General features: G+C 44.4%; 1 protein-coding gene and 1 long non-coding RNA gene across 8 annotated transcripts in view; one reads left to right on the top strand and one right to left on the bottom strand.

Moving 5' to 3' along the window:
- The window catches only part of LOC127915173 (uncharacterized), a 61,014-nt gene extending 45,082 nt beyond the window's left edge, over nucleotides 1-15,932 (top strand). The window contains exons 4-7 of one of the 7 annotated variants that reach the window (XR_008090445.1): nucleotides 11,151-11,255; nucleotides 12,790-13,784; nucleotides 14,630-14,777; nucleotides 15,808-15,859. This is a non-coding gene — a long non-coding RNA (uncharacterized LOC127915173). Of the gene's footprint in view, nucleotides 1-11,150; nucleotides 11,256-12,789; nucleotides 14,027-14,629; nucleotides 14,778-15,073; nucleotides 15,602-15,807 lie in introns of those variants that run through there. The other 6 variants (XR_008090443.1, XR_008090444.1, XR_008090447.1 and 3 more) reach the window with 6 other exon arrangements.
- pde10a (phosphodiesterase 10A) overlaps nucleotides 1-27,863 on the bottom strand; it is a 153,851-nt gene that overhangs the window by 77,858 nt on the left and 48,130 nt on the right. The window contains 9 exon segments of the mRNA XM_052494196.1: nucleotides 793-979; nucleotides 1,571-1,663; nucleotides 4,285-4,427; nucleotides 6,002-6,053; nucleotides 7,638-7,696; nucleotides 16,481-16,531; nucleotides 21,675-21,836; nucleotides 24,445-24,585; nucleotides 25,763-25,812. Coding sequence (XP_052350156.1) covers nucleotides 793-979; nucleotides 1,571-1,663; nucleotides 4,285-4,427; nucleotides 6,002-6,053; nucleotides 7,638-7,696; nucleotides 16,481-16,531; nucleotides 21,675-21,836; nucleotides 24,445-24,585; nucleotides 25,763-25,812 — 938 coding nt within the window.

Raw genomic sequence — 27,863 nt, 5'->3', positions numbered from 1 at the left:
CTGTGTGGTTCAATTGCCCCTCTGTGTGGTTCTAGTGCCCCTCTGTGTGGTTCTAGTGCCCCTCTGTGTGGTTCTAGTGTCCCTCTGTGTGGTTCTAGTGCCCCTCTGTCTCCTTTTCTCTGCTCTCCTCCCAAGTCTCTCCTCTCCTAACTCCTCCCATTTGGACCCCCCAGGAGCCTGCGTCACCATGTCGATGAGCCACGTTAATATTTTACCCACTGCCACCCGCCACCATCCTCCCAGCCGGACGATTTATGTTGGGCAGTATTTCATGCCTCCTGCCTCTAGGTGTGTGTGTGTGTGTGTGTGTGTGTGTGTGTGTGTGTGTGTGTGTGTGTGTGTGTGTGTGTGTGTACCTTTAGGTAAGTCATTTTGCCTGGCTGGAGATGCGTCTGTTCTGGTGGAGGGAAGGGGAGGTGTGGGGGGGTTTGGCGTCTGCCTGTGTACAGCCTTGCTGTCCTACTCTAGATGCTCAACAACGTCTTGGGGGGCGACAGAGACATGTCAGTGTTCGATGTCAACAGGCCTTCGGGACTAGACGGAGCTAAACAGTCAGGCCTTTAGTCATTCTGAGTCATGATTTTACTGTGTCTAATATTGGCCCTTGATACATGGTGTCTGTACATTGTGCAGTTCAGAGTTATTGTCAATTCATAACTGAGATTTGAATTGAAAGAAAAACTCAAATTTTTTTCCTGGAGTATATCCTGAATATCCTTCAATTTTGTTTTTGTCTGACACAAAGTAAAAATATATTTTCATGAAAATATAAATTTGACACAAAACACTCACGTTGGCACAGTGCAAGGCTAGAGCACAGAAGACGGCAAACATCTTGAAGTTGTTCTCGTCTGTTTTGGTGAAGGCACTTCCACTCAGCTTGTTAACCATCTGTACGACCCCTATTACGGTCCCCCTGGAAACGATGGGCATGCATAGGATGTTCCGCGTGGTGTAGCCCGTATAGAGGTCTACCTCTCTGTGAAGTGGGAAGGGTTAAAATGTAACACGGAATTCATCTTGACATAATGCCATAATAGTGTTTAATGATGGGGCGGCAGGGTAGCCTAGTGGTTAGAGCGTTGGACTAGTAACTGGAAGGTTGCAAGTTCAAACCCCTGAGCTGACAAGGTACAAATCTGTCGTTCTGCCCCTGAACAGGCAGTTAACCCACTGTTCCTAGGCCGTCATTGAAAATAAGAATTTGTTCTTAACTGACTTGCCTAGTTAAATAAAGGTAAAATAAAATAAAAAATCATTAGGCTTGTTCCACTAAATTACATCAAGGCCCAGGCTGACAACGTGTATTACAACAAGCTAGAAGTGAAAAGCCCGGTGCCACTACCTAAGAAAATATTGGGCACTACAATGACATTAGAACTTGGCAAGACGGCATAATTAGATCTGGGATAATGGCGAGCACCGGACTACTCTGAGGATTACCACGTTCACAAATAAAGTAGACAAGGGGAGGGGTCTCAAATGGCACCCTATCTATATGGTTCTGGTCAAAAGTAGTGGGGAATAGGGTGCCCTTTGGGAAGCAGCCAGGGTAAAATGTGAGTTTTACCTATTAAAGCGTGGGTCTGCATAGGCGTCTGGGATGTTAAGGACCTCCCCCGTCCGTGCCACTTGGCCCGCTATACCTTTCTCTATAGAAAACCTGGGAGAGGACAAGACAGAAGAGCGCTGGAGGTTACAACCAGGGAACGGACATTTCTGTTCTAAGAATTATACTTCCGTGTTCTAAAGATTCTGTTTTCTTTGTTCTAGGATTCTTGTTCCCCTGTTCTAGAGATTCTAGTTTCCCTGTTCTAGGGATTCTAGTTTCCCTGTTCTAGAGATACTAGTTTCCCTGTTCTAGAGATTCTAGTTTCCTTGTTCTAGAGATTCTAGTTTCCCTGTTCTAGAGATTCTAGTTTCCCTGTTCTAGGGATTCTAGTTTCCCTGTTCTAGAGATTCTAGTTTCCTTGTTCTAGAGATTCTAGTTTCCCTGTTCTAGAGATTCTAGTTTCCCTGTTCTAGAGATTCTAGTTTCCCTGTTCTAGGGATTCTAGTTTCCCTGTTCTAGAGATTCTAGTTTCCCTGTTCTAGAGATTCTAGTTTCCTTGTTCTGGGGATTCTAGTTTCCCTGTTCTAGAGATTCTAGTTTCCCTGTTCTAGGGATTCTAGTTTCCCTGTTCTAGAGATTCTAGTTTCCTTGTTCTGGGGATTCTAGTTTCCCTGTTCTAGGGATTCTAGTTTCCTTGTTCTGGGGATTCTAGTTTCCTTGTTCTAGAGATTCTAGTTTCCCTGTTCTAGAGATTCTAGTTTCCCTGTTATAGGGATTCTAGTTTCCCTGTTCTGGAGATTCTAGTTCCTTGTTCTACAGATCCTCGTTTTCCCGTTCTAGAGATTCTAGTTTTCCTCTTCTAGAGATTCTAGTTTCCCTGTTCTAGAGATTCTAGTTTCCCTGTTCTAGGGATTCTAGTTTCCTTGTTCTAGAGATTCTAGTTTCCCTGTTATAGGGATTCTAGTTTCCCTGTTCTGGAGATTCTAGTTCCTTGTTCTACAGATCCTCGTTTTCCCGTTCTAGAGATTCTAGTTTTCCTCTTCTAGAGATTCTAGTTTCCCTGTTCTAGAGATTCTAGTTTCCCGGTTCTAGAGATTCTAGTTTCCCTGTTCTAGAGATTCTAGTTTCCCGGTTCTAGAGATTCTAGTTTCCCTGTTCTAGGGATTCTAGTTTCCCTGTTCTAGAGATTCTAGTTTCCCTGTTCTAGAGATTCTAGTTTCCCTGTTCTAGAGATTCTAGTTTCCCGGTTCTAGAGATTCTAGTTTCCCTGTTCTAGAGATTCTAGTTTCCCTGTTCTAGGGATTCTAGTTTCCCTGTTCTAGAGATTCTAGTTTCCCTGTTCTAGGGATTCTAGTTTCCCTGTTCTAGGGATTCTAGTTTCCCTGTTCTAGGGATTCTAGTTTCCCTGTTCTAGAGATTCTAGTTTCCCTGTTCTAGGGATTCTAGTTTCCCTGTTCTAGAGATTCTAGTTTCCCTGTTCTAGGGATTCTAGTTTCCCTGTTCTGGGGATTCTATTTTCCCTGTTCTAGAGATTCTAGTTTCCCTGTTCTAGAGATTCTAGTTTCCCTGTTCTAGAGATTCTAGTTTCCCTGTTCTAGGGATTCTAGTTTCCCTGTTCTGGGGATTCTATTTTCCCTGTTCTAGAGATTCTAGTTTCCCTGTTCTAGGGATTCTAGTTTCCCTGTTCTGGGGATTCTATTTTCCCTGTTCTAGAGATTCTAGTTTCCCTGTTCTAGAGATTCTAGTTTCCCTGTTCTAGAGATTCTAGTTTCCCTGTTCTGGGGATTCTAGTTTCCTTGTTCTGGGGATTCTAGTTTCCTTGTTCTGGGGATTCTAGTTTCCTTGTTCTGGAGATTCTAGTTTCCCTGTTCTAGGGATTCTAGTTTCCTTGTTCTGGGGATTCTAGTTTCCTTGTTCTGGGGATTCTAGTTTCCCTGTTCTAGAGATTCTAGTTTCCCTGTTCTAGAGATTCTAGTTTCCCTGTTCTAGGGATTCTAGTTTCCCTGTTCTAGAGATTCTAGTTTCCCTGTTCTGGGGATTCTATTTTCCCTGTTCTAGAGATTCTAGTTTCCCTGTTCTAGGGATTCTAGTTTCCCTGTTCTGGGGATTCTATTTTCCCTGTTCTAGAGATTCTAGTTTCCCTGTTCTAGAGATTCTAGTTTCCCTGTTCTAGGGATTCTAGTTTCCCTGTTCTAGAGATTCTAGTTTCCCTGTTCTAGAGATTCTAGTTTCCCTGTTCTGGGGATTCTATTTTCCCTGTTCTAGAGATTCTAGTTTCCCTGTTCTGGGGATTCTAGTTTCCCTGTTCTAGGGATTCTAGTTTCCCTGTTCTGGGGATTCTATTTTCCCTGTTCTAGAGATTCTAGTTTCCCTGTTCTGGGGATTCTATTTTCCCTGTTCTAGAGATTCTAGTTTCCCTGTTCTGGGGATTCTAGTTTCCTTGTTCTAGAGATTCTAGTTTCCCTGTTATAGGGATTTTAGTTTCCCTGTTCTAGAGATTCTAGTTTCCCTGTTATAGGGATTTTAGTTTCCCTGTTCTGGAGATTCTAGTTTCCTTGTTCTAGAGATTCTAGTTTCCTTGTCAGGGAATCGTTCACATGATCCCTAGTCAATTCAACACAACCCGCCAGAGAATTGTTCTGGGGAACGGACATCACAAGTCAACTCAACATAAACCATAGAGATCAGTCATGCAACAACAGAGCAGTAAAATAATCGATCAGGACCCTTACCTAATCTCTTTGGTTTTCCTGAAGACAGGTTTGCCCTCGTTCTCCTCCCCGATGTCGAACAGGTCTGAGTACAGTTCATTGTTATTGTGGTCCACCTGGAACAGTGCACATCTGTCCGCATTCACCAGGTTTTTTGCATATATCTGAAACACAACACCACAATAAACACAGTACACAGAAATACACACAGTACACAGAAAGACATAACAGTACACAGAAAGACACACAGTACACAGAAAGACACACAGTACACAGAAAGACACACAGTACACAGAAAGACATAACAGTACACAGAAAGACACACAGTACACAGAAAGACACACAGTACACAGAAAGACATAACAGTACACAGAAAGACACACAGTACACAGAAAGACACACAGTACACAGAAAGACACACAGTACACAGAAAGACACACAGTACACAGAAAGACATAACAGTACACAGAAAGACACACAGTACACAGAAAGACACACAGTACACAGAAAGACATAACAGTACACAGAAAGACACACAGTACACAGAAAGACACACAGTACACAGAAAGACATAACAGTACACAGAAAGACACACAGTACACAGAAAGACACACAGTACACAGAAAGACACACAGTACACAGAAAGACACACAGTACACAGAAAGACATAACAGTACACAGAAAGACATAACAGTACACAGAAAGACACACAGTACACAGAAAGACACACAGTACACAGAAAGACACACAGTACACAGAAAGACACACAGTACACAGTAAGACATAAGTTACACAGAAAGACACACAGTACACAGAAAGACACACAGTACACATAAAGACACACAGTAAGACACACAGTACACAGAAAGACACACAGAAAGACACACAGTACACAGAAAGACACACAGAAAGACACACAGTACACAGAAAGACACACAGAAAGACACACAGTACACAGAAAGACACACAGAAAGACACACAGTACACAGAAAGACACACAGAAAGACACACAGTACACAGAAAGACACACAGAAAGACACACAGTACACAGAAAGACACACAGAAAGACACACAGTACACAGAAAGACACACAGAAAGACACACAGTACACAGAAAGACACACAGTACACAGAAAGACACACAGAAAGACACACAGTACACAGAAAGACACACAGAAAGACACACAGTACACAGAAAGACACACAGAAAGACACACAGTACACAGGGGGTGAATCATAACTTCCATTAACATCAATGCATGACAAAATGAACATTTGACTTAGTCTTTAAAGTGGAAGTTAGATTCAAATTAGTTTCAATCATTAACCAATACAGAATGGCCTTAAAAATAAACTAAATAAACTAAATAGACTAAATAAACTAAATAGACTAAATAAACTAAATAAACTAAATAGACTAAATAGACTAAATAAACTAAATAGACTAAATAAACTAAATAGACTAAATAGACTAAATAAACTAAATAGACTAAATAAACTAAATAAACTAAATAAACTAAATAAACTAAATAGACTAAATAGACTAAATAAACTAAATAAACTAAATAGACTAAATAAACTAAATAAACTAAATAGACTAAATAAACTAAATAGACTAAATAGACTAAATAAACTAAATAGACTAAATAAACTAAATAGACTAAATAAACTAAATAGACTAAATAGACTAAATAAACTAAATAGACTAAATAGACTAAATAGACAAAATAGAAACGTACCATTATGTGTTCAAGTAGAGAATCTATTGCCACAATGTTGTCAAAGTACGTTCTGTTGGAGAAAGAGAGAGAATGATAATGAAGTAATGATGATAAATGATAATGGGGATAAAGATGATAAATGATAATGGGGAAAAGATGATAAATGATAATGGGGAAAAGATGATAAATGATAATGGGGAAAAGATGATAAATGATAATGGGGAAAAGATGATAAATGATAATGGGGTAATGATGATACATGATAATGAAGAAACGATGATAAATGATAATGGGGGTAAAGATGATACATAATAATGAAGTAACGATGATAAATGATAATGAAGTAACGATGATAAATGATAATGAAGTAAGATGAAGTAACACATCTAGCAGGAAGTCATTGAGACAGACTTACTTTGACACATCTAGCAGGAAGTCATTGAGACAGACTTACTTTGACACATCTAGCAGGAAGTCATTGAGACAGACTTACTGTGACACATCTAGCAGGAAGTCATTGAGACAGACTTACTTTGACACATCTAGCAGGAAGTCATTGAGACAGACTTACTTTGACACATCTGGCAGGAAGTCATTGAGACAGAATTACTGTGACACATCTGGCAGGAAGTCATTGAGACAGACTTACTGTGACACATCTGGCAGGAAGTCATTGAGACAGACTTACTGTGACACATCTGGCAGGAAGTCATTGAGACAGACTTACTGTGACACATCTGGCAGGAAGTCATTGAGACAGACTTACTGTGACACATCTAGCAGGAAGTCATTGAGACAGACTTACTTTGACACATCTAGCAGGAAGTCATTGAGACAGACTTACTTTGACACATCTGGCAGGAAGTCATTGAGACAGACTTACTTTGACACATCTAGCAGGAAGTCATTGAGACAGACTTACTTTGACACATCTAGCAGGAAGTCATTGAGACAGACTTACTGTGACACATCTAGCAGGAAGTCATTGAGACAGACTTACTTTGACACATCTAGCAGGAAGTCATTGAGACAGACTTACTTTGACACATCTGGCAGGAAGTCATTGAGACAGACTTACTTTGACACATCTGGCAGGAAGTCATTGAGACAGACTTACTGTGACACATCTAGCAGGAAGTCAGAGACAGACTTACACACATCTAGCAGAAGTCATTGAGACAGACTTACTTTGACACATCTGAGGAAGTCATTGAGACAGACTTACTTTGACACATCTAGCAGGAAGTCATTGAGACAGACTTACTTTGACACATCTGGCAGGAAGTCATTGAGACAGACTTACTTTGACACATCTAGCAGGAAGTCATTGAGACAGACTTACTGTGACACATCTAGCAGGAAGTCATTGAGACAGACTTACTTTGACACATCTAGCAGGAAGTCATTGAGACAGACTTACTTTGACACATCTAGCAGGAAGTCATTGAGACAGACTTACTTTGACACATCTGGCAGGAAGTCATTGAGACAGACTTACTTTGACACATCTAGCAGGAAGTCATTGAGACAGACTTACTGTGACACATCTAGCAGGAAGTCATTGAGACAGACTTACTTTGACACATCTGGCAGGAAGTCATTGAGACAGACTTACTGTGACACATCTAGCAGGAAGTCATTGAGACAGACTTACTTTGACACATCTAGCAGGAAGTCATTGAGGTCGGTCTGTTTGGCTAGGCCTCTGCACACCTGGCGATACAGAAACAACATGTCAGATATTCAGCTTTTCAAACTCACGCTAACAGTTAATTAGCACTTTTGTTTATGTGTCAATAGCAGTATTACAGAGAGGGGAGACAGAGACAGGGAGACCGAGAGAGACAGAGAGAGGGAGACAGAGAGACAGAGACAGGGAGACCGAGAGAGGGAGAGACAGAGAGGGAGACAGAGAGAGAGGAGAGACAGAGAGAGGGAGAGACAGAGAGAGGGAGAGACAGAGAGAGGGAGACAGAGAGAGAGGGAGAGACAGAGAGAGGGAGACCGAGAGAGACAGAGAGAGGGAGAGACAGAGAGAGGGAGAAGAGAGAGAGTGAGAGTGAGAGATGGAGAGTAAGAGAGAGAGAGAGAGAGTAAGAGAGAGGGAGAGAGAGAGAGAGAGAGAGAGAGAGAGAGAGAGAGAGAGAGAGAGGGAGACAGAGAGACAGAGACAGGGAGACAGAGAGAGACAGAGAGAGGGAGAGCACGAGCGAGACAGAGAGAGGGGAGACAGAGAGAGGGAGAGACAGAGAGAGGGAGAGACAGAGCGAGGGAGAGACAGAGAGAGGGAGAGACAGAGCGAGACAGAGAGAGGGAGACAGAGAGAGGGAGAGACAGAGAGAGGGAGAGCGTGAGCGAGACAGAGAGAGGGAGACAGAGAGAGGGAGAGACAGAGAGAGGGAGAGCACGAGCGAGACAGAGAGAGGGGAGACAGAGAGAGGGAGAGCACGAGCGAGACAGAGAGAGGGGGAGACAGAGAGGGTAGACAGAGAGGCAGAGACAGAGAGGGGGGAGCACGAGCAAGAGAGGGAGAGACAGAGAGGAGACAGAGAGAGGTAGAGACAGAGAGGGAGAGCACGAGCGAGACAGAGAGAGGGAGAGACAGAGAGAGGGAGAAAGAGAGAGGGAGAGACAGAGAGGGGAGAGCACGAGCGAGACAGAGAGAGCGAGACAGAGAGAGGGAGACAGAGAGAGGAGAGACAGAGAGAGGGAGAGACAGAGAGGGAGAGCACGAGCGAGACAGAGAGAGGGAGAGACAGAGAGAGGGAGAGACAGAGAGAGGGAGAGCACGAGCGAGACAGAGAGAGGGGAGACAGAGAGAGGGAGAAAGAGAGAGGGAGAGACAGAGAGAGGGAGAGCACGAGCGAGACAGAGAGAGGGAGACAGAGAGAGGGAGAGACAGAGAGAGGGAGAGCACGAGCGAGACAGAGAGAGGGGAGACAGAGAGAGGGAGAGCACGAGCGAGACAGAGAGAGGGGGAGACAGAGAGAGGGTAGACAGAGAGAGGCAGAGACAGAGAGGGAGAGCACGAGCGAGAGAGGGAGAGACAGAGAGAGGGAGACAGAGAGAGTTAGAGACAGAGAGGGAGAGCACGAGCGAGACAGAGAGAGGGGAGACAGAGAGAGGGAGAAAGAGAGAGGGAGAGACAGAGAGAGGGAGAGCACGAGCGAGACAGAGAGAGCGAGACAGAGAGAGGGGAGACAGAGAGAGGGAGAGACAGAGAGAGGGACAGAGAGGGAGAGCACGAGCGAGACAGAGAGAGGGAGAGACAGAGAGAGGGAGAGACAGAGAGAGGGAGAGCACGAGCGAGACAGAGAGAGGGGGAGACAGAGAGAGGGGGAGACAGAGAGAGGGTAGACAGAGAGAGGCAGAGACAGAGAGGGAGAGCACGAGCGAGAGAGGGAGAGACAGAGAGAGGGAGACAGAGAGAGGTAGAGACAGAGAGGGAGAGCACGAGCGAGACAGAGAGGGGAGACAGAGAGAGGAGAAAGAGAGAGGGAGAGACAGAGAGAGGGAGAGCACGAGCGAGACAGAGAGAGCGAGACAGAGAGGGGAGACAGAGAGAGGGAGAGACAGAGAGAGGGAGAGACAGAGAGGGAGAGCACGAGCGAGACAGAGAGAGGGAGAGACAGAGAGAGGGAGAGACAGAGAGAGGGAGAGCACGAGCGAGACAGAGAGAGGGGACAGAGAGAGGGAGAAAGAGAGAGGGAGAGACAGAGAGAGGGAGAGACAGAGAGAGGGAGAGCACGAGCGAGACAGAGAGAGGGAGAGACAGAGAGAGGGAGAGACAGAGAGAGGGAGAGCACGAGCGAGACAGAGAGAGCGAGACAGAGAGAGGGGAGACAGAGAGAGGGAGACAGAGAGAGGGAGACAGAGAGAGGGGAGACAGAGAGAGGGAGACAGAGAGAGGGAGAGACAGAGAGAGGGGAGACGGAGCAAGAGAGACAGGAAAAAGGGGGAGAGAAAGAAAGAGAGACGGTGGGCTTCTCTCACATTTCTGTCTGTGGACAGAGACTCCATTGTTTAATGTCAGTGCAGACGACTGTCTGATGTAACACAATGGTGTTCCTGTGGACAGACGTGAGATGAGACACCACAATCCGGGATGCATTGGGACACCACAATCCGGGATGCATTGGGACACCACAATCCGGGATGCATTGGGACACCGCGATCCGGGATGCATTGGGACACCGCGATCCGGGATGCATTGGGACACCGCGATCCGGGATGCATTGGGACACCGCGATCCGGGATGCATTGGGACACCGCGATCCGGGATGCATTGGGACACCGCGATCCGGGATGCATTGGGACACCGCGATCCGGGATGCATTGGGACACCGCGATCCGGGATGCATTGGGACACCGCGATCCGGGATGCATTGGGACACCGCGATCTGGGATGCATTGGGACACCGCGATCCGGGATGCATTGGGACACCGCGATCCGGGATGCATTGGGACACCGCGATCCGGGATGCATTGGGACACCGCGATCCGGGATGCATTGGGACACCGCGATCTGGGATGCATTGGGACACCGCGATCTGGGATGCATTGGGACACCGCGATCCGGGATGCATTGGGACACCGTGATAGGTGTTTTACGGGGTCAGTCATAGTAGTATGATAGGTGTTTTACGGGGTCAGTTATAGTGGTATGATAGGTGTTTTACGGGGTCAGTCATAGTAGTATGATAGGTGTTTTACGGGGTCAGTCATAGTAGTATGATAGGTGTTGTTTTACAGGGTCAGTCATAGTAGTGTGATAGGTGTTGTTTTACAGGGTCAGTCATAGCAGTATGATAGGTGTTGTTTTACAGGGTCAGTCATAGTAGTGTGATAGGTGTTGTTTTACAGGGTCAGTCATAGTAGTGTGATAGGTGTTGTTTACGGGGTCAGTCATAGTAGTATGATAGGTGTTGTTTTACAGGGTCAGTCATAGTAGTATGATAGGTGTTGTTTACAGGGTCAGTATAGTAGTATGATAGGTGTTGTTTTACAGGGTCAGTCATAGTAGTATGATAGGTGTTGTTTTACAGGGTCAGTCATAGTAGTATGATAGGTGTTGTTTTACAGGGTCAGTAGTATGATAGGTGTTGTTGTACAGGGTCAGTAGTATGACAGGTGTTGTTTTACAGGGTCAGTCATAGCAGTATGATAGGTGTTGTTTTACAGGGTCAGTAGTATGATAGGTGTTGTTTTACAGGGTCAGTCATAGTAGTATGATAGGTGTTGTTTTACAGGGTCAGTCATAGTAGTGTGATAGGTGTTGTTTTACAGGGTCAGTCATAGTAGTATGATAGGTGTTGTTTTACAGGGTCAGTCATAGTAGTATGATAGGTGTTTTACAGGGTCAGTCATAGTAGTGTGATAGGTGTTGTTTTACGGGGTCAGTCATAGTAGTATGATAGGTGTTGTTTTACGGGGTCAGTCATAGCAGTATGATAGGTGTTGTTTTACAGGGTCAGTCATAGCAGTATGATAGGTGTTGTTTACAGGGTCAGTCATAGTAGTATGATAGGTGTTGTTTTACAGGGTCAGTCATAGTAGTATGATAAGTGTTGTTTTACAGGGTCAGTCATAGTAGTGTGATAGGTGTTGTTTACAGGGTCGGTCATAGTAGTATGATAGGTGTTGTTCTACAGGGTCAGTCATAGTAGTGTGATAGGTGTTGTTTTACAGGGTCAGTCATAGTAGTATGATAGGTGTTGTTTTACAGGGTCAGTCATAGTAGTATGATAGGTGTTGTTTTACAGGGTCAGTCATAGTAGTGTGATAGGTGTTGTTTTACAGGGTCAGACATAGTAGTATGATAGGTGTTGTTTTACAGGGTCAGTCATAGTAGTATGATAGGTGTTGTTTTACAGGGTCAGTCATAGTAGTATGATAGGTGTTGTTTTACAGGGTCAGTCATAGTAGTATGATAGGTGTTGTTTTACAGGGTCAGTCATAGTAGTGTGATAGGTGTTGTTTTACAGGGTCAGTCATAGTAGTATGATAGGTGTTGTTTACAGGGTCAGTCATAGTAGTATGATAGGTGTTGTTTACAGGGTCAGTCATAGTAGTGTGATAGGTGTTGTTTTACGGGGTCAGTCATAGTAGTATGATAGGTGTTGTTTTACAGGGTCAGTCATAGTAGTATGATAGGTGTTGTTTTACAGGGTCAGTATAGTAGTATGATAGGTGTTGTTTTACAGGGTCAGTCATAGTAGTATGATAGGTGTTGTTTTACAGGGTCAGTCACAGTAGTATGATAGGTGTTGTTTTACAGGGTCAGTCATAGTAGTGTGATAGGTGTTGTTTTACAGGGTCAGCCATAGTAGTATGATAGGTGTTGTTTTACAGGGTCAGTCATAGTAGTATGATAGGTGTTGTTTACAGGGTCAGTCATAGTAGTGTGATAGGTGTTGTTTTACAGGGTCAGTCACAGTAGTATGATAGGTGTTGTTTTACAGGGTCAGTCATAGTAGTGTGATAGGTGTTGTTTTACAGGGTCAGTCATAGTAGTATGATAGGTGTTGTTTTACAGGGTCAGTCATAGTAGTATGATAGGTGTTGTTGTACAGGGTCAGTAGTATGATTGGTGTTGTTTTACAGGGTCAGTCATAGTAGTGTGATAGGTGTTGTTTTACAGGGTCAGTCATAGTAGTATGATAGGTGTTGTTTTACAGGGTCAGTCATAGTAGTATGATAGGTGTTGTTTTACAGGGTCAGTCATAGTAGTATGATAGGTGTTGTTTTACAGGGTCAGTCATTGTATTATGATAGGTGTTGTTTTACAGGGTCAGTCATAGTCATAGGTGTTGTTTTACAGGGTCAGTCATAGTAGTGTGATAGGTGTTGTTTTACAGGGTCAGTCATAGTAGTATGATAGGTGTTGTTTTACAGGGTCAGTCATAGTAGTGTGATAGGTGTTGTTTTACAGGGTCAGTCATAGTAGTATGATAGGTGTTGTTTTACAGGGTCAGTCATAGTAGTATGATAGGTGTTGTTTTACAGGGTCAGTCATAGTAGTGTGATAGGTGTTGTTTTACAGGGTCAGACATAGTAGTATGATAGGTGTTTTACAGGGTCAGTCATAGTAGTATGATAGGTGTTGTTTTACAGGGTCAGTCATAGTAGTATGATAGGTGTTGTTTTACAGGGTCAGTCATAGTAGTATGATAGGTGTTGTTTTACAGGGTCAGTCATAGTAGTGTGATAGGTGTTGTTTTACAGGGTCAGTCATAGTAGTATGATAGGTGTTGTTCTACAGGGTCAGTCATAGTAGTGTGATAGGTGTTGTTTTACAGGGTCAGTCATAGTAGTATGATAGGTGTTGTTTTACAGGGTCAGTCATAGTAGTATGATAGGTGTTGTTTTACAGGGTCAGTCATAGTAGTGTGATAGGTGTTGTTTTACAGGGTCAGTCATAGTAGTATGATAGGTGTTGTTTTACAGGGTCAGTCATAGTAGTATGATAGGTGTTGTTTTACAGGGTCAGTCATAGTAGTATGATAGGTGTTGTTTTACAGGGTCAGTCATAGTAGTATGATAGGTGTTGTTTTACAGGGTCAGTCATAGTAGTGTGATAGGTGTTGTTTTACAGGGTCAGTCATAGTAGTATGATAGGTGTTGTTTTACAGGGTCAGTCATAGTAGTATGATAGGTGTTGTTTTACAGGGTCAGTCATAGTAGTGTGATAGGTGTTGTTTTACGGGGTCAGTCATAGTAGTATGATAGGTGTTGTTTTACAGGGTCAGTCATAGTAGTATGATAGGTGTTGTTTTACAGGGTCAGTATAGTAGTATGATAGGTGTTGTTTTACAGGGTCAGTCATAGTAGTATGATAGGTGTTGTTTTACAGGGTCAGTCACAGTAGTATGATAGGTGTTGTTTTACAGGGTCAGTCATAGTAGTGTGATAGGTGTTGTTTTACAGGGTCAGTCATAGTAGTATGATAGGTGTTGTTTTACAGGGTCAGTCATAGTAGTATGATAGGTGTTGTTTTACAGGGTCAGTCATAGTAGTGTGATAGGTGTTGTTTTACAGGGTCAGTCACAGTAGTATGATAGGTGTTGTTTTACAGGGTCAGTCATAGTAGTGTGATAGGTGTTGTTTTACAGGGTCAGTCATAGTAGTATGATAGGTGTTGTTTTACAGGGTCAGTCATAGTAGTATGATAGGTGTTGTTGTACAGGGTCAGTAGTATGATTGGTGTTGTTTTACAGGGTCAGTCATAGTAGTGTGATAGGTGTTGTTTTACAGGGTCAGTCATAGTAGTATGATAGGTGTTGTTTTACAGGGTCAGTCATAGTAGTATGATAGGTGTTGTTTTACAGGGTCAGTCATAGTAGTATGATAGGTGTTGTTTTACAGGGTCAGTCATTGTATTATGATAGGTGTTGTTTTACAGGGTCAGTCATAGTAGTATGATAGGTGTTGTTTTACAGGGTCAGTCATAGTAGTGTGATAGGTGTTGTTTTACAGGGTCAGTCATAGTAGTATGATAGGTGTTGTTCTACAGGGTCAGTCATAGTAGTGTGATAGGTGTTGTTTTACAGGGTCAGTCATAGTAGTATGATAGGTGTTGTTTTACAGGGTCAGTCATAGTAGTATGATAGGTGTTGTTTTACAGGGTCAGTCATAGTAGTGTGATAGGTGTTGTTTTACAGGGTCAGACATAGTAGTATGATAGGTGTTGTTTTACAGGGTCAGTCATAGTAGTATGATAGGTGTTGTTTTACAGGGTCAGTCATAGTAGTATGATAGGTGTTGTTTTACAGGGTCAGTCATAGTAGTATGATAGGTGTTGTTTTACAGGGTCAGTCATAGTAGTGTGATAGGTGTTGTTTTTACAGGGTCAGTCATAGTAGTATGATAGGTGTTGTTTTACAGGGTCAGTCATAGTAGTATGATAGGTGTTGTTTTACAGGGTCAGTCATAGTAGTATGATAGGTGTTGTTTTACAGGGTCAGTCATAGTAGTATGATAGGTGTTGTTTTACAGGGTCAGTCATAGTAGTGTGATAGGTGTTGTTTTACAGGGTCAGTCATTGTATTATGATAGGTGTTGTTTACAGGGTCAGTCATAGTAGTATGATAGGTGTTGTTTTACAGGGTCAGTCATAGTAGTGTGATAGGTGTTGTTTTACAGGGTCAGTCATAGTAGTATGATAGGTGTTGTTTTACAGGGTCAGTCATAGTAGTATGATAGGTGTTGTTTTACAGGGTCAGTCATAGTAGTATGATAGGTGTTGTTTTACAGGGTCAGTCATAGTAGTATGATAGGTGTTGTTTTACAGGGTCAGTCATAGTAGTGTGATAGGTGTTGTTTTACAGGGTCAGTCATAGTAGTATGATAGGTGTTGTTTTACAGGGTCAGTCATAGTAGTATGATAGGTGTTGTTTTACAGGGTCAGTCATAGTAGTATGATAGGTGTTGTTTTACAGGGTCAGTCATAGTAGTATGATAGGTGTTGTTTTACAGGGTCAGTCATAGTAGTATGATAGGTGTTGTTTTACAGGGTCAGCCATAGTAGTATGATAGGTGTTGTTTTACAGGGTCAGTCATAGTAGTATGATAGGTGTTGTTTTACAGGGTCAGTCATAGTAGTGTGATAGGTGTTGTTTTACAGGGTCAGTCACAGTAGTATGATAGGTGTTGTTTTACAGGGTCAGTCATAGTAGTGTGATAGGTGTTGTTTTACAGGGTCAGTCATAGTAGTATGATAGGTGTTGTTTTACAGGGTCAGTCATAGTAGTATGATAGGTGTTGTTGTACAGGGTCAGTAGTATGATTGGTGTTGTTTTACAGGGTCAGTCATAGTAGTGTGATAGGTGTTGTTTTACAGGGTCAGTCATAGTAGTATGATAGGTGTTGTTTTATAGGGTCAGTCATAGTAGTATGATAGGTGTTGTTTTACAGGGTCAGTCATAGTAGTATGATAGGTGTTGTTTTACAGGGTCAGTCATTGTATTATGATAGGTGTTGTTTTACAGGGTCAGTCATAGTAGTATGATAGGTGTTGTTTTACAGGGTCAGTCATAGTAGTGTGATAGGTGTTGTTTTACAGGGTCAGTCATAGTAGTATGATAGGTGTTGTTTTACGGGGTCAGTCATAGTAGTACGATAGGTGTTGTTTTACGGGGTCAGTCATAGTAGTACGATAGGTGTTGTTTTACGGGGTCAGTCATAGTAGTACGATAGGTGTTGTTTTACGGGGTCAGTCATAGTAGTGTGATAGGTGTTGTTTTACGGGGTCAGTCATAGTAGTATGATAGGTGTTGTTTTACGGGGTCAGTCATAGTAGTACGATAGGTGTTGTTTTACGGGGTCAGTCATAGTAGTATGATAGGTGTTGTTTTTCCCAATGACCACAGACACAGCTCCTTATCATGTATCAAGAAGTGTGTTATTGAGCTTTTGTAACCAAATACACCTGACAACATCACATACGGAAACATTTCATATGAATGAAAAAATATATTTGTAAAATAATGCAATGCTCACCTGTACTTGGTGAATAGCTACAGATGCCCATGCTAAACTCGCCGTCGCAACCTTTAAGAAAATCATTATTATTATATATATATATATTTCATTATTATTTATATCAACCTTTAAGAAAATCATTATTATATATATATATATATGTCATTATTATTTATATCAACCTTTAAGAAAATCATTATATATATTTAATTATTATTTATACAATTATCTCACAGGAATAAATGCACATAAACATTTCTGTAAGTGTTATTTACATTTAGCCAGCTGGCTAGTTGTATTCCCTGGGCAGATAAAACATTTTTTTTTATTTTTGCATCACAAACATTTTTGCATTAAAAATAAATAAAAATATACAACAAAAAAAAATAACAGTCCCAAGATGGGCTTTAAAATAATATATGCTAAAAAAATAATGAATATTCAAATAAATTGTTAGCCGATATGTAATTATATTTGACAGTAGAGATATTTGTTAACAGACATATAAACGGGACTATCATATGGATATGAGTAAGGTCCATCCTAAGGAGTATTCCTGGTATTCCAAGTTGACATTCCCATGTGTGTCCTCATCATGTGTGTTTATCCAACCTCATGTCCTCTCCAATAATGACTGGTACATAATATCCCAGGAGGCACAACGGGTCAAAAAGACGTCATTACAACACAATTATGGTGACGTTCTTACAACGCTTATTGCCAACATCCTTTCCCGCTGGGAAGTGATGTAATTAACCCCTCAGTGCCTGTCACCTAAACGTGTCTATCTGTCCTCTGATGGGCTCATTAGGAGCTAATAGCAGAGTTGGAAAAACCTTGGTCTGTTCGTCAAGGACTCACTGACCGCTGTTCTCTTTACAAACTAATGGAGCTATAACAGGAAGTCACTGTCTAGTCCTTATGAACTAATGGAGCTATAACAGGAAGTCATTGTCTCGTCCTTATGAACTAATGGAGCTATAACAGGAAGTCATTGTCTCGTCCTTATGAACTAATGGAGCTATAACAGGAAGTCATTGTCTCGTCCTTATGAACTAATGGAGCTATAACAGGAAGTCATTGTCTCGTCCTTATGAACTAATGGAGCTATAACAGGAAGTCACTGTCTAGTCCTTATGAACTAATGGAGCTATAACAGGAAGTCATTGTCTCGTCCTTATGAACTAATGGAGCTATAACAGGAAGTCACTGTCTAGTCCTTATGAACTAATGGAGCTATAACAGGAAGTCATTGTCTCGTCCTTATGAACTAATGGAGCTATAACAGGAAGTCACTGTCTAGTCCTTATGAACTAATGGAGCTATAACAGGAAGTCATTGTCTCGTCCTTATGAACTAATGGAGCTATAACAGGAAGTCATTGTCTCGTCCTTATGAACTAATGGAGCTATAACAGGAAGTCACTGTCTAGTCCTTATGAACTAATGGAGCTATAACAGGAAGTCATTGTCTCGTCCTTATGAACTAATGGAGCTATAACAGGAAGTCATTGTCTCGTCCTTATGAACTAATGGAGCTATAACAGGAAGTCACTGTCTAGTCCTTATGAACTAATAGAGCTATAACAGGAAGTCACTGTCTAGTCCTTATGAACTAATGGAGCTATAACAGGAAGTCACTGTCTAGTCCTTATGAACTAATGGAGCTATAACAGGAAGTCACTGTCTAGTCCTTATGAACTAATGGAGCTATAACAGGAAGTCACTGTCTAGTCCTTATGAACTAATGGAGCTATAACAGGAAGTCATTGTCTAGTCCTTATGAACTAATGGAGCTATAACAGGAAGTCATTGTCTCGTCCTTATGAACTAATGGAGCTATAACAGGAAGTCACTGTCTAGTCCTTATGAACTAATGGAGCTATAACAGGAAGTCACTGTCTAGTCCTTATGAACTAATGGAGCTATAACAGGAAGTCATTGTCTAGTTCTTATGAACTAATGGAGCTATAACAGGAAGTCATTGTCTAGTCCTTATGAACTAATAGAGCTATAACAGGAAGTCATTGTCTAGTCCTTATGAACTAATAGAGCTATAACAGGAAGTCACTGTCTAGTCCTTATGAACTAATGGAGCTATAACAGGAAGTCATTGTCTAGTCCTTATGAACTAATGGAGCTATAACAGGAAGTCATTGTCTAGTCCTTATGAACTAATGGAGCTATAACAGGAAGTCACTGTCTAGTCCTTATGAACTAATGGAGCTATAACACGAAGTCATTGTCTAGTCCTTATGAACTGATGGAGCTATAACAGGAAGTCATTGACTAGTCCTTATGAACTAATGGAGCTATAACAGGAAGTCACTGTCTAGTCCTTATGAACTAATGGAGCTATAACAGGAAGTCACTGTCTAGTCCTTATGAACTAATGGAGCTATAACAGGAAGTCATTGTCTAGTCCTTATGAACTAATGGAGCTATAACAGGAAGTCATTGTCTAGTCCTTATGAACTAATGGAGCTATAACAGGAAGTCACTGTCTAGTCCTTATGAACTAATGGAGCTATAACAGGAAGTCATTGACTAGTCCTTATGAACTAATGGAGCTATAACAGGAAGTCACTGTCTAGTCCTTATGAACTAATGGAGCTATAACAGGAAGTCATTGACTAGTCCTTATGAACTAATGGAGCTATAACAGGAAGTCACTGTCTAGTCCTTATGAACTAATGGAGCTATAACAGGAAGTCACTGTCTAGTCCTTATGAACTAATGGAGCTATAACACGAAGTCATTGTCTAGTCCTTATGAACTAATGGAGCTATAACAGGAAGTCATTGTCTCGTCCTTATGAACTAATGGAGCTATAACAGGAAGTCATTGTCTCGTCCTTATGAACTAATGGAGCTATAACAGGAAGTCATTGTCTCGTCCTTATGAACTAATGGAGCCATAACAGGAAGTCATTGTCTCGTCCTTATGAACTAATGGAGCTATAACAGGAAGTCACTGTCTAGTCCTTATGAACTAATGGAGCTATAACAGGAAGTCACTGTCTAGTCCTTATGAACTAATGGAGCTATAACACGAAGTCACTGTCTAGTCCTTATGAACTAATGGAGCCATAACAGGAAGTCACTGTCTAGTCCTTATGAACTAATGGAGCCATAACAGGAAGTCATTGTCTCGTCCTTATGAACTAATGGAGCTATAACAGGAAGTCATTGTCTAGTCCTTATGAACTAATGGAGCTATACCAGGAAGTCACTGTCTAGTCCTTATGAACTAATGGAGCTATAACAGGAAGTCATTGTCTAGTCCTTATGAACTAATGGAGCTATAACAGGAAGTCATTGTCTCGTCCTTATGGACTAATGGAGCTATAACAGGAAGTCACTGTCTAGTCCTTATGAACTAATGGAGCTATAACAGGAAGTCACTGTCTAGTCCTTATGAACTAATGGAGCTATAACAGGAAGTCATTGTCTCGTCCTTATGAACTAATGGAGCTATAACAGGAAGTCACTGTCTCGTCCTTATGAACTAATGGAGCTATAACAGGAAGTCATTGTCTAGTCCTTATGAACTAATGGAGCTATAACAGGAAGTCATTGTCTAGTCCTTATGAACTAATGGAGCTATAACAGGAAGTCATTGTCTAGTCCTTATGAACTAATAGAGCTATAACAGGAAGTCATTGTCTAGTCCTTATGAACTAATGGAGCTATAACAGGAAGTCACTGTCTAGTCCTTATGAACTAATGGAGCTATAACAGGAAGTCATTGTCTCGTCCTTATGAACTAATGGAGCTATAACAGGAAGTCACTGTCTCGTCCTTATGAACTAATGGAGCTATAACAGGAAGTCATTGTCTAGTCCTTATGAACTAATGGAGCTATAACAGGAAGTCATTGTCTAGTCCTTATGAACTAATGGAGCTATAACAGGAAGTCATTGTCTAGTCCTTATGAACTAATAGAGCTATAACAGGAAGTCATTGTCTAGTCCTTATGAACTAATGGAGCTATAACAGGAAGTCACTGTCTAGTCCTTATGAACTAATGGAGCTATAACAGGAAGTCATTGTCTAGTCCTTATGAACTAATGGAGCTATAACAGGAAGTCATTGTCTAGTCCTTATGAACTAATGGAGCTATAACAGGAAGTCACTGTCTAGTCCTTATGAACTAATGGAGCTATAACAGGAAGTCATTGTCTCGTCCTTATGAACTAATGGAGCTATAACAGGAAGTCATTGTCTAGTCCTTATGAACTAATGGAGCTATAACAGGAAGTCACTGTCTAGTCCTTATGAACTAATGGAGCTATAACAGGAAGTCACTGTCTAGTCCTTATGAACTAATGGAGCTATAACACGAAGTCATTGTCTAGTCCTTATGAACTAATGGAGCTATAACAGGAAGTCACTGTCTAGTCCTTATGAACTAATGGAGCTATAACAGGAAGTCATTGTCTAGTCCTTATGAACTAATGGAGCTATAACAGGAAGTCATTGTCTCGTCCTTATGAACTAATGGAGCTATAACAGGAAGTCACTGTCTAGTCCTTATGAACTAATGGAGCTATAACAGGAAGGCATTGTCTAGTCCTTATGAACTAATGGAGCTATAACAGGAAGTCATTGTCTAGTCCTTATGAACTAATGGAGCTATAACAGGAAGTCATTGTCTCGTCCTTATGAACTAATGGAGCTATAACAGGAAGTCACTGTCTAGTCCTTATGAACTAATGGAGCTATAACAGCAAGTCACTGTCTAGTCCTTATGAACTAATGGAGCTATAACAGGAAGTCATTGTCTAGTCCTTATGAACTAATGGAGCTATAACAGGAAGTCATTACCTAGTTCTTATGAACTAATGGAGCTATAACAGGAAGTCACTGTCTAGTCCTTATGAACTAATGGAGCTATAACAGGAAACCATTGCCTAGCTCTTAGCCTCTGCTGAGTCCCCAACAACTGGACATTGTGGTTTACAGGGGAAATGGAAAGAGAGCATGTGACAAAACTTCAGCTTTTGGACGTTAACAAAGCAACACTCCATCTTGACTCCTCCTCTACATTTACTGGATTGGTCGAACACTACAGAGGAGAACTTCCCCCGACAGGATCTGGTTTCATTGTGTTTCTTTTACGTCTGCTCCATAGGTTAGCTAGATGTAGACAGTCCAATCACCTCTAAGGCTGTTTGTGTGTGTGTGTGTGTCTGTGCTTGTGTGCGTGTGTACCTCCTGGTTGCTGATATTGAAAGGCTCGTGGCCTCTGTGCCGATGCAGCTCCAGGATAGCTATGAGGTCACCGATGGCCGTGAGGATGGGGAGGCACAGGACAGAGTGAACATGAATCCCTGAGTCTGAGTCCTGACCTGTGCCTTCAGGGAAACGCTCGTCCTAGAGAGAGAGCGAGAAGAGGGAGAGCGAGAGAGAGGCGAGGAAGAGAGAGAGAGAGAGGACGAGAGAGAGAGAGAGAGAGAGAGAGAGAGAGAGAGAGAGAGAGAGAGAGAGAGAGAGGTTAGATTAAATCCCTGTGTCGTGCAGCACAGAAGTCAGGGGTCCTGACGTCAAAGCATTTGAAATAAAACATTTACAATCTGAACCAAATACTTTGGGATGTTTGATTTATCCTGCATTAGGTTTAGGGGTTAGTGTTTTGGGTTAGGGTAAGGGTTAGTGTTTTGGGTTAGGGTAAAGGTTAGTGTTTTGGGTTCGGGTAAGGGCTAGTGTCTTGGGTTAGGGTAAGGGGTTAGGGTGAGGGGTTAGGGTAAAGGTTAGTGTTTTGGGTTAGGGTAAGGGGTTAGGGTGAGGGGTTAGGGTAAGGGTTAGTGTTTTGGGTTAGGGTAAGGGGTTAGGGTGAGGGGTTAGGGTAAAGGTTAGTGTTTTGGGTTAGGGTAAGGGCTAGTGTCTTGGGTTAGGGTCAGGGGTTAGGGTAAGGGTTAGTGTTTTTGGTTAGGGTAAGGGGTTAGGGTGAGGGTTCGTGTTTTGGGTTAGGATAAAGGTTAGTGTTTTGGGTTAGTGTTTTGGGTTAGGATAAAGGTTAGTGTTTTGGGTTAGGGTAAGGGGTTAGGGTGAGGGTTAGTGTCTTGGGTTAGGGTAAAGGTTAGTGTCTTGGGTTAGGGTAAGGGGTTAGGGTGAGGGTAAGGGGTTAGGGTAAGGGTTAGTGTTTTGGGTTAGGGTAAGGGGTTAGGGTGAGGGTAAGGGGTTAGGGTAAAGGTTAGTGTCTTGGGTTAGGGTAAGGGGTTAGGGTGAGGGTTAGTGTCTTGGGTTTGGGTAAGGGGGAGGGTTAGTGTTTTGGGTTAGGGTAAGGGGTTAGGGTGAGGGTTCGTGTTTTGGGTTAGGATAAAGGTTAGTGTTTTGGGTTAGTGTTTTGGGTTAGGATAAAGGTTAGTGTTTTGGGTTAGGGTAAGGGGTTAGGGTGAGGGTTAGTGTCTTGGGTTAGGGTAAAGGTTAGTGTCTTGGGTTAGGGTAAGGGGTTAGGGTGAGGGTTAGTGTCTTGGGTTTGGGTAAGGGGGGGAGGGTTAGTGTTTTGGGTTAGGGTAAGGGGTTAGGGTGAGGGTTAGTGTTTTGGGTTAGGATAAAGCTTAGTGTTTTGGGTTAGGGTAAGGGTTAGTGTTTTGGGTTAGGGTAAGGGCTAGTGTCTTGGGTTAGGGTCAGGGTTAGGGTCAGGGGTTAGGGTAAGGGTTAGTGTTTTGGTTAGGGTAAGGGGTTAGGGTGAGGGTTCGTGTTTTGGGTTAGGATAAAGGTTAGTGTTTTGGGTTAGTGTTTTGGGTTAGGATAAAGGTTAGTGTTTTGGGTTAGGGTAAGGGGTTAGGGTGAGGGTTAGTGTCTTGGGTTAGGGTAAAGGTTAGTGTCTTGGGTTAGGGTAAGGGGTTAGGGTGAGGGTAAGGGGTTAGGGTAAGGGTTAGTGTTTTGGGTTAGGTAAGGGGTTAGGGTGAGGGTAAGGGTTAGGGTAAAGGTTAGTGTCTTGGGTTAGGGTAAGGGGTTAGGGTGAGGGTTAGTGTCTTGGGTTTGGGTAAGGGGGAGGGTTAGTGTTTTGGGTTAGGGTAAGGGGTTAGGGTGAGGGTTCGTGTTTTGGGTTAGGATAAAGGTTAGTGTTTTGGGTTAGTGTTTTGGGTTAGGATAAAGGTTAGTGTTTTGGGTTAGGGTAAGGGGTTAGGGTGAGGGTTAGTGTCTTGGGTTAGGGTAAAGGTTAGTGTCTTGGGTTAGGGTAAGGGGTTAGAGTGAGGGTTAGTGTCTTGGGTTTGGGTAAGGGGAAGGGTTAGTGTTTTGGGTTAGGGTAAGGGGTTAGGGTGAGTGTTTTGGGTTAGGATAAAGTTTAGTGTTTTGGGTTAGGGTAAGGGTTAGTGTTTTGGGTTAGGGTAAGGGCTAGTGTTTTGGGTTAGGGTAAGGGTTAGTGTTTTGGGTTAGGATAAAGTTTAGTGTTTTGGGTTAGGGTAAGGGTTAGTGTTTTGGGTTAGGGTAAGGGCTAGTGTTTTGGGTTAGGGTAAGGGTTAGTGTTTTGGGTTAGGGTAAGGGATAGTGTTTTGGGTTAGGATAAAGTTTAGTGTTTTGGGTTAGGGTAAGGGATAGTGTTTTGAGTTAGGGTAAGGGATAGTGTTTTGGGTTAGGATAAAGTTTAGTGTTTTGGGTTAGGGTAAGGGTTAGTGTTTTGGGTTAGGGTAAGGGCTAGTGTTTTGGGTTAGGGTAAGGGTTAGTGTTTTGGGTTAGGGTAAGGGATAGTGTTTTGGGTTAGGATAAAGTTTAGTGTTTTGGGTTAGGATAAAGTTTAGTGTTTTGGGTTAGGGTAAGGGATAGTGTTTTTTGTTAGGGTAAGGGATAGTGTTTTGGGTTAGGGTAAGGGTTAGTGTTTTGGGTTAGGGTAAGGGTTAGTGTTTTGGGTTAGGGTGGTGAGGGTTAGTGTTTTGGGTTAGGGTAAGGGTTAGTGCTTTGGGTTAGGGTGGTGAGGGTTAGTGTTTTGGGTTAGGGTAAGGGTTAGGTGTATTTATAGTATGCTGAATCTCACCCCTGTGATGTCCTCTACTAGCAGTATTTTGCGTGTTGTGGCGACATGAGCGGCGATGGTGGTCCCAAACGTGATGGGACCAGCTGGGATGAAGGTGGGAGGACCGTCCTTAGCCCCCGCCGGTTTAAACAAACACAAGCTCTGAGGAAGGACCAGAGAGAAATGAACACGGATACACTACATCCCGTTAGTCATGTAGCAGACGCTGTTATCCAGAGCCACGTACAGTAGTGCACAAATGTTAAAATGGCTAGGTGAGACGACCACCTATCCCAATTATAGTAAGTACACACCAATCACTAATCACTATAGATTAGTACACACTAATCACTGTAGATTAGTACACACCAATCACTATAGATTAGTACACACTAATCACTAATCACTATAGATTAGTACACACTAATCACTATAGATTAGTACACACTAATCACTAATCACTATAGATTAGTACACACTAATCACTATAGATTAGTACACACTAATCACTAAAGATTAGTACACACTAATCACTAATCACTATAGATTAGTACACACTAATCACTAATCACTATAGATTAGTACACACTAATCACTATAGATTAGTACACACTAATCACTAAAGATTAGTACACACTAATCACTATAGATTAGTACACACTAATCACTATAGATTAGTACACACTAATCACTAATCACTATAGATTAGTACACACTAATCACTAATCACTATAGATTAGTACACACTAATCACTATATATTAGTACATACTAATCACTAATCACTATATATTAGTAAACACTAATCACTAATCGCTATAGATTAGTACACATTAATCACTATAGATTAGTACACACTAATCACTAATTACTATATATTAGTAAACACTAATCACTAATCGCTATAGATTAGTACACACTAATCACTATAGATTAGTACACACTAATCACTAATCACTATAGATTAGTACACACTAATCACAAATCACTATAGATTAGTACACACTAATCACTATATATTAGTACGTACTAATCACTAATCACTATATATTAGTAAACACTAATCACTAATCGCTATAGATTAGTACACACTAATCACTATAGATTAGTACACACTAATCACTTATCACTCAGTAAACCAGATTAATTTACACTCTGAGACCCAGTAGAATGTACTGTTATTTTAATGAATGATTTACAGAGATTTATTCTTGAGGATATACATTGTTTAATGCCTCATTATTAACTAAGGATTGTGGCTTTAACACTCATCACTCACTAGACCAGATCAGTGGAGCTCAGAGTAGTTGATCTGACGAGACAGTATGTGGTTCACTTACATTGTTGCATTCTCCCAAGTGGTAAAGTGCAAATCCGTCTGCTTTCGTGGCTGTTCGAAGACAAGAGATGTGAGACAGTTACAATCTGTAGTTATACAGATGGTGTGGTGTACAGTATGTACTGTGTGTTACGTGGTGGAGCGCAGGGAGGGGGGCAGGGTGGAGCGCAGGGAGGGGGCAGGATGGAGCGCAGGGAGGGCGGCAGGGTGGAGTGCAGGGAGGGGGCAGGGTGGAGCGCAGGGAGGGGGACAGGGTGGAGCGCAGGGAGGGGGGCAGGGTGGAGCGCAGGGAGGGGGCAGGGTGGAGCGCAGGGAGGGGGCAGGGTGAAGCGCAGGAGGGGCAGGGTGGAGCGCAGGGAGAGGGGCAGGTTGGAGCAGGGTGGAGCGCAGGAAGGGGGCAGGGTGGAGCGCAGGGAGGGGGCAGGGTGGAGCGCAGGGAGGGGGCAGGGTGGAGCGCAGGGAGGGGGCAGGGTGGAGCGCAGGGAGGGGGGCAGGGTGGAGCGCAGGGAGAGGGGCAGGGTGGAGCGCAGGGAGGGGGCAGGGTGGAGCGCAGGGAGGGGAGGAGGGTGGAGTGCAGGGATGAGAGGGCAGGGAGGGGGCAGGGTGGAGCGCAGGGAGGGGGCAGGGTGGAGTGCAGGGAGGGGGCAGGGTGGAGCGGAGTGCAGGGAGGGGGCAGGGTGGAGCGGAGTGCAGGGAGGGGGCAGGGTGGAGCGAAGGGAGGGGGCAGGGTGGAGCGCAGGGAGGGGGCAGGGTGGAGCGCAGGGAGGGGGCAGGGTGGAGCGTACTGAGGGGGCAGGGTGGAGCACAGGGAGGGGGGCAGGGTGGAGCACAGGGAGGGGGCAGGGTGGAGCGCAGGGAGGGGGCAGGGTGGAGCGCAGGGAGGGGGCAGGGTGGAGCACAGGGAGGGGGCAGGGTGGAGAACAGGGAGGGGGCAGGGTGGAGCGCAGGGAGGGGGCAGGGTGGAGCGCAGGGAGGGGGGCAGGGTGGAGCGCAGGGAGGGGGCAGGTGGAGCGCAGGGAGGGGGCAGGGTGGAGCACAGGGAGGGGGGCAGGGTGGAGCGCAGGGAGGGGGCAGGGTGGAGCGCAGGGAGGGGGCAGGGTGGAGCGCAGGGAGGGGGCAGGGTGGAGCGCAGGGAGAGGGGCAGGGTGGAGTGCAGGGAGGGGGCAGGGTGGAGCGCAGGGAGGGGGGCAGGGTGGAGCGCAGGAAGGGGGCAGGGTGGAGCGCAGGGAGGGGGCAGGGTGGAGCGCAGGGAGGGGGCAGGGTGGAGCGCAGGGAGGGGGGTAGGGTGGAGCGCAGGGAGGGGGGCAGGGTGGAGCGCAGGGAGGGGGCAGGGTGGAGCGCAGTGAGGGGGCAGGGTGGAGCGCAGGAAGGGGGCAGGGTGGAGCGCAGGGAGGGGGCAGAGTGGAGCACAGGGAGGGGGCAGGGTGGAGCGCAGGGAGGGGGCAGGGTGGAGCGCAGGGAGGGGGCAGGGTGGAGCGCAGGGAGGGGGCAGGGTGGAGCGCAGGGAGAGGGGCAGGGTGGAGTGCAGGGAGGGGGACAGGGTGGAGCGGAGTGCAGGGAGGGGGCAGGGTGGAGCGCAGGGAGGGGGCAGGGTGGAGCGGAGTGCAGGGAGGGGGCAGGGTGGAGTGGAGTGCAGGGAGGGGGCAGAGTGGAGCGGAGTGCAGGGAGGGGGCAGGGTGGAGCGGAATGCAGGGAGGGGGCAGGGTGGAGTGGAGTGCAGGGAGGGGGCAGAGTGGAGCGAAGTGCAGGGAGGGGGCAGGGTGGAGCGGAGTGCAGGGAGGGGGCAGGGTGGAGCGGAGTGCAGGGAGGGGGCAGAGTGGAGCGGAGTGCAGGGAGAGGGGCAGGGTGGAGCGGAGTGCAGGGAGGGGGCAGGGTGGAGCGGAGTGCAGGGAGGGGGCAGGGTGAAGCGGAGTGCAGGGAGGGGGCAGGGTGGAGCGGAGTGCAGGGAGGGGGCAGAGGGAGCGAGGCAGGGAGGGGGCAGGGTGGAGCGGAGTGCAGGGAGGGGGCAGGGTGGAGCGGAGTGCAGGGAGGGGGCAGGGTGGAGCGGAGTGCAGGGAGGGGGCAGGGTGGAGCGGAGTGCAGGGAGGGGGGCAGAGTGGAGC

This window comes from Oncorhynchus keta, chromosome 3 (genome assembly GCF_023373465.1).
Source record: "Oncorhynchus keta strain PuntledgeMale-10-30-2019 chromosome 3, Oket_V2, whole genome shotgun sequence".
NCBI lineage: Eukaryota > Metazoa > Chordata > Actinopteri > Salmoniformes > Salmonidae > Oncorhynchus > Oncorhynchus keta.
The sequence above is the reverse complement of the archived record's forward strand: the minus strand, read 5'-3'. Positions and strand labels throughout refer to the sequence as shown.